The sequence below is a fragment of the Tamandua tetradactyla genome, chromosome 8, assembly GCF_023851605.1.
Source record: "Tamandua tetradactyla isolate mTamTet1 chromosome 8, mTamTet1.pri, whole genome shotgun sequence".
Classification (NCBI taxonomy): domain Eukaryota; kingdom Metazoa; phylum Chordata; class Mammalia; order Pilosa; family Myrmecophagidae; genus Tamandua; species Tamandua tetradactyla.
Window position 1 is genome coordinate 78,159,966 of NC_135334.1, and position 4,098 is coordinate 78,164,063.

General features: G+C 38.7%; 1 protein-coding gene across 1 annotated transcript; it reads left to right on the forward strand.

Annotated features, from left to right (window-relative positions):
- The first annotated feature begins 1,199 nt into the window (after positions 1–1,199).
- On the forward strand, positions 1,200–2,150 carry LOC143643572 (olfactory receptor 52D1-like). The gene has a single exon (XM_077112186.1). It carries the CDS (start codon positions 1,200–1,202, stop codon positions 2,148–2,150), a length of 951 nt encoding a protein of 316 aa, XP_076968301.1.
- The last annotated feature ends 1,948 nt before the right edge of the window (positions 2,151–4,098 follow it).

The window sequence follows — 4,098 nt, forward strand, 5'->3', positions numbered from 1 at the left end:
GTGCCATTAGCAAGCATTAGAATCTCGACTATATCAATTCATCTCTCTGAATTTGATCTTCCCTGTGCTAAGACAGAAGTGAGAATGAATATTATCCAGTGTACCACTCCAATATGCATTTATTGACAAAAAGCTTGTAAAAGTGGGAAGGACATTGTTTTGTGTGTCCAAACTTTACTCTATGCTCAACCACAAAAATCATGTGAAAAAGGCCAGGAGTTGCCAATTCACCATATAAACATGAGAAACCTAAGGCTGAAGAAGTTTATAGAACTTTTCAATGTCTCCTTAAGAGGAAGTAGAAAACGGGAGAGTAGGACTCCAGAGTCATTACTCTTCCTAAATCGATACTTCTGAGAGCAGTCAAAGGACTTGCTTAAGGTCACACAAAAGCCTTAAGACTGAATAAGGGCTAAATTTTCAGGTTTCTTGACATGCTTTATAGGATTCTTTGCACTACAATACGTTATTGAGGGAGGGTGTATATAATTCTAGCCCTCTGAAAGAAAAACAGATTCCTTCTTCCAAGATACCTTACTACTGGCAACTCAGGGTAATCCACTCTTTCCCTCCATCAGCACTTGGCATTCAGACCTGGATGTCACCCAGCTGGTAGAAATGCAGGTTTGAGCTGACTTTGCCTCATTTGAAAGTGCTCTCTGCCCATTTAACATGACTCCTACATTCTTGCTTTCTTCTACTGTACACATGTAAGTGGTCAGGGCACTTTAAATATTCATTCATGAGGTCTCTGAGGTTATTAATATTGCCTAGCATCTTTCTAGGCACTTCACGTGAGATGTGAAGAAACACTACTTGTTCTATATCAGAACAGGTGAGTTATAAACACAGAACGTCAATGGTATGCATCCCTAGATACATGTATGCAAAAATTCAGTCAGTTATTTACAAGTTGTTGTAGGTGACAAGTCAGGGAAAGTAAGACTAGAAAGATGATTAATTCTTCACTTAGTGCTTAGAAAATAGAACTGAAAACATGTATTTGGTGTAGGAAATAGCTGATGAAAAACTGGATTATACATGAAAGATTTATTTCACATTATTAAGTAAGTTAATAAAAAGAATTTTTTTTAATTTGGAAAAAGATTATTTTAATGAGGCCATCATTTTTGTGAATGAAACAAATACCAAATATTACAAGGCAGGCATATCAGTACACCCAGGATTTGCCAACAAAGATGTCAGCTCCCAACATCAGTGAAGACAAGCTGCCAGATACTCTCTTCCTCACAGGGATTCCAGGATTGGAAATTGCCTACATATGGATAGCTTTCCCATTTTGTGCCATGTACCTGGTAGCAATTTCTGGAAATGCTGCCCTCATATTGCTCATTGCCACAGATAATGCTCTTCATGCACCCATGTACCTCTTCCTCTGTCTTCTCTCCCTCACCGACCTGGCCCTCAGTTCCACCACTGTGCCGAAGACACTGGCTATTTTATGGTTCCATGCTGGTGAGATTTCTTTTGGTGGATGCCTGGCCCAAATGTTTTGTATCCATTCTATCTATGCTCTGGAGTCCTCAGTTCTTCTTGCCATGGCCTTTGACCGATATGTGGCTATCTGCAACCCTCTGAGATACATGACCATCCTCAACCACAGCGTCATAGGCAGAATCGGCCTGCTTGGAATATTCCGTAGTGTAGCTCTGGTCTCCCCATGCATCTTCTTGCTTAAGCGACTTCCCTACTGTGGTCACCGTGTCATGGCACACACATACTGTGAGCATATGGGCATTGCACGACTGGCTTGCGCCAATATTACAGTCAATATTGTCTATGGGCTGACCGTGGCCCTGCTGGCCATGGGTCTGGATTCCATCCTCATTGCCATCTCCTATGTCTTTATTCTCAATGCTGTCTTCCGCCTCCCATCCCGTGATGCCCGGCACAAGGCTCTGAGTACCTGTGGTTCCCACCTAGGCGTGATCTTGGTTTTCTACATTCCTGCCTTCTTCTCCTTCCTCACTCATCGCTTTGGCCAGCACCGAGTCCCCAAGCATGTGCACATCTTTCTGGCTAATCTGTACGTGCTGGTGCCTCCTGTGCTCAACCCAATCATCTATGGGGCTAGAACCAAAGAGATTCGGAGCCAACTTCTGAAACTGTTTCACTTGGAGAAAGTCTGAACAGAGGTTGGAGTTGAAACAGAAAGGTACATAGGTGGGTGAGGGGCTGCATTTACCTGTGATATGACCAAGATGGATTGATATGAAAGAAATCTCAAAAAAGAAATGACCAGATAAACTGGAGGTATCATCAGTCACACTAATTATACCAAATTACAGAGGCTCTTTGAACAACTGTGAATTTCCAGGAAGGGATGGCGTTTTCTCATATTCTCAGAAAAGACTACACTTTTCCAAAAAGTAAGGTTATTCCTGGTCTGGAGACAATGCTGTGACTCATGGTGGGGTTTTTCGCTGATGAGATCAAGTGGAAAATGTAAACACTTGAAATGAATTTGGATCTAAATTCCAACAGGTTGCATGTTTAAAAGCGCAAGGTCTAAATCAAAGTGCTTGGATTTGAATCTTGTCTCCTCTTATTACTAGCTTAGTGAACTTGAATATTTTTGCTAAATCTTCTTATGTATCAGGACAACTATGAAGTAAGCACAGCGATAATGCCTGACTCTTAAGGTTGCGATGAGAATTCAATAAATTAATTAATGTATGTAGAATACTGCCTGACATGTAATAGTGCTAAACATATAAATATGAAACAAAAGTTATGTAACTGCTCAAAATGTTATTAGACAAATTAATAACTTACCTAAGATTTTATTAATTTATCTATCCTCATAGTATCACTATGATATTGATGTTATGTAACAACTTTGTAATAGCTAGACAATGTTTGGTGTATAACCTGTGTTAAAAAAACACTGAATTTTCTACCATTCTTCCATTTTTATGGTTCCTTCCTTTAGGCCTTATAATTATTCCTTATTATGGACCCAGGGGAGCTTGCTCAGGGTCCAGGAGCTTTTTTTAATAGTCTTTCTATGCCCTAGCATAATTTGCTGGATGTATCTCTTTGAGTGCTTCCTACCTGGAATTTGTTGAGTTTCAACCATTATTTCTTCAATATTCTTTCTTTCCTTTTGTTTTTCTCCTCTCCTTCTGAGACTTCCACATGTGTATAATCATGTGTTTGACAGTGTGTCACAGGTGTCTGAGGCTCTGCTCAATTTTCTTCACTCTTAGCCTTTCAGTTACTCAGACTGGAAAATTTCAATTGACCAATCTTCAATTTGCTGTTTCTTTCTTCGGACTCTTCAAATCTGCTTTCAAGCTCCTATAGTAAATTTTTTTTTCAGTTATTGCAATTTTCAAGACCAAAATTTCTATTTGGCTATAAATAGATACATAAACAAATATGTACTTCCTATCTCTTCATCGATGTTCTCTATTTGGTAGGTTACCATTTTCATACTTTTCTTTAGCTCTTTAGAATTAGTTTCCTTTAATTCTTTACAGACAATTAAATAGATGATGTAATGTCTTTCTCTAATAGCCCACATTTGGACTTTCTGATATAGTTTTTATTGATTTTTTTCCTATGTATGGGTCATAATTTCTTGTTTCTTTACACAGTTAATTTCTGTTAGAAGCTAGACGTGTTAAATAATATAATATAATGTAGCAGCTCGGGAAATCAGATTCTTCTCCATTGTGAGTGTTGTGTTATTGTGTTGTTGGTATTATTTTGTTTGCTTGTTTAGTGTCTTTATTAACTAAATGTGTAATTCTTTGTCTTATTTGGTCACTGAAGAATCTGTTCAGTGAGCTTTGATGTCAGTTGACATATAGACAGAAATTTCCTTAATTAATAAAAACAGTAAGTCTCACAGTCTTTGCAGATAGGCTCTATTTGCATGATAGAGTATAACTTCAGACTCAGAGAGGCACTTCACAACTCTGCCCAAGTATACACTTCCTCCTTATAAAGAGTTTCACCATCAACTAGAATTAAGAGCTTAAACTCTTCTCAGGTCTGTCCTGGGCATGTCCACAACCTAACCATGTGAGTACAACAAGGATAAGTGCATGACCTTCTACATCCCCCCGAGAT

What these genes read in the sequence shown, in the direction of transcription:
- LOC143643572 (XM_077112186.1), top strand. Translation starts at nt 1,200, where the DNA reads ATGTCAGCTCCCAACATCAGTGAAGACAAGCTGCCAGATACTCTCTTC.